A 2,352-nucleotide genomic window follows, 5' to 3' on the forward strand; every position below is an offset into this window, starting at 1 on the left:
CAAAGGTTCTCGCTCTGTTCATCCCAATGCACACTTCACGGGGCCCCGATGCCATGCGTCCAGCATGTCTGATGCCAGATTTTGGATTTGATGCTGCTTGCCTCCCTGAAAATTTGTGTCCAACGACGCACCCATCAGGCGAGAGGCGACAGGATGCATGCACTGCCATTTGTTACAAACGGCGGAGCCATCGATCACTGGTATCTCAGATCGTTCTTACCTTTCACGTACTTTGCTCCACGCGGACGCTGGCTTCAAACTGATGACCGTGGTTGCTGACCAACACCTACATTGTGCGCTGGATATGCTGAGGGCTCCCCTCGCGTCTACGATCCCTGGGCAATTTGCACAAACTCATGGAAAGAGATTCAGCGCTCGTTGTTCGCAGCGTGCAAGTCATTCAAACCACTCGCCAACATCTTTCTGATCCTCTCCCACGAAATTTTCGACACCATCACCTGCATGACCTCATGCGCTAGCACCTATGTATTCGGTATCTTTTGAAGGTGTGGGCAGTATCCAATTGTCGTAAACCCCCCATGCCGGTTGCAATGGGAGCTAGAGGGGATATGGTGCAAATCGTGAATCCGACGAGGCCAAGGCGATCGAAGATGGTCGAGTCACCGCACCTTCAGAAGGATTCAAACGAACCAAACGCCATCGTCTGTCCAGGAATTAACAGCGAGGGACCCAGAAGGCTAGAAAGGTATATAAGACCCGTGGATTCAACCTGGGTGGCACCTTTTCTCCTTCGAGCAAGACACACAGCTTCTTCGACCGTACTCTCATTCGAATTCCCACCATGCTCTCCAGTCGCAAAGAGACTCAGCACACATTGCCCGCCGCGGAAGCAGTTGCCACGCAGCTCACCATCGCCAGCAACCAGGAGAAGGTCCGCTGCGGTGACCTCCGCCAGGCTGCCTTTTGGTGCTTCGGCGATATTTTGCATCTGATCCGCACCACGTCTTGGAAGGCCGCCTACGAAAAGTCCTCAAGGTTCAGCCGCAACCAGGAGCTGCCTTACTGTGAGCGTCTGAATATCTTTATTTTTTGTGCAAACGCACAGGGTTGACCGAGAAATACATTTTGATACTCCCAGTCGAATCCATTGCGTTTGACGAAGTGATCAATGCCATCGAGGATTCTCTCATCGAGTGCATCCCTGACCAACGCGCGCTCATCGACTCAGGTATTGCCATTGCCATGGCCATCAAGGAAGCTGAGGACTGCACTGCCATGCTGCAGAGCCTGGCCAATCTCTATGGCTTCTACAACTATGTTCACACGCTCGTTGCCACAAACGGTGCCGCGGCCTTCTTTGCTTCTCCCACATCCACTCAGAAGGTGACCTCCATCAGCGTCGCCGGCGGTGCGCACGGCCATATCATTGTCTCGTGGCCCACCGAGTTTGGCTCGAACCTCGTCGAAGCCGTCCAGTCTAACGTGTGGTACCTGCGCAACGAGAGCCGCAACCCTACCTTCGCTGAATTCGTCGTCGAGCACCTTGCGTACCTCCTTCTCGCTCACGGCAAGTACACCAGTTCGCTCAACTTCCGGTCCAAGGTCGCTGGCGCTAAATTCCTTGGTACCGTCGGATTCCGCGCAACAAGCCAGACTTACCCTTCCCTTACCGACCCTGGTGATGGCCATGTTTTCGGCACAACACGCAAGTCCGAGTGGCTCCAAGGCGCGATTGTTCACGTCGAGCACCTCGAGAGGCCTGGTGGCGTTCCCAGGTCTTCGATCGAATCGTACCGTGTTCCTGCCATCCTGGACTTCGCCAAGACTCGTCTTCATACCGCGGGGGCCATGCCCAACACTTACTTTACTGGTGAGTTCAGTCGCAGTGATACTTTGAGGAAGTATTTTTAACACGACCTGCATTCCTTTCGCAGGCCGTGCCCTCCGCGACTCGGCTGGTTCCTTTGAGCAGTCGTTCATCAAGATCGTCAACACGACCTCGGCTGCTTGCTCGCAGGCCTTCTCACTCGGCGCGGCCGAGTGCAAGATTGCGGTCGACGACCTCTCCACCTCACAGATGACTGCGTACCTGAAGGCGCTCGCGGGCCACACCATGCGCGAGCCGCACCAGTACCTGAGCTGCGCGTTCAACCTCAACTGGCCCATCGTCGAGGACGATGCGCTTGACGCTGGTGGAAACATCCAGCCCCCTCGCCTGATCATAGAACCATTCGAGATCGCCAGGCTAGGCATCGATACCGCCTGCCGCGCTGGCTTCGACAAGGTCACCTGGGACGGCGCCTCGGACTCATACCCTAGCAAGCCGGTCATCAAGCAGCTACCCTTTGAGCAGTGGCTCTACCTCACCCACGTCGCGCATGAGTGCGGCCT

The 2,352-nt window shown here is 55.7% G+C and overlaps 1 protein-coding gene across 1 annotated transcript; it reads left to right on the top strand.

The window, feature by feature from the left end:
• Nucleotides 1–802: 802 nt before the first annotated feature.
• On the top strand, nt 803–2,343 carry K437DRAFT_271381 (uncharacterized protein; the record flags this gene model as incomplete). Its single annotated transcript, XM_013384272.1, has 3 exons — nt 803–1,025; nt 1,100–1,831; nt 1,896–2,343. Coding segments are annotated over 3 exons (1,403 nt in total), but the record flags the coding sequence as incomplete, so codon positions are not given.
• Between the last annotated feature and the right edge of the window lie 9 nt (nt 2,344–2,352).

The sequence above is a fragment of the Tilletiaria anomala genome (assembly GCF_000711695.1).
Source record: "Tilletiaria anomala UBC 951 chromosome Unknown K437scaffold_248, whole genome shotgun sequence".
NCBI classification, from domain to species: domain Eukaryota; kingdom Fungi; phylum Basidiomycota; class Exobasidiomycetes; order Georgefischeriales; family Tilletiariaceae; genus Tilletiaria; species Tilletiaria anomala.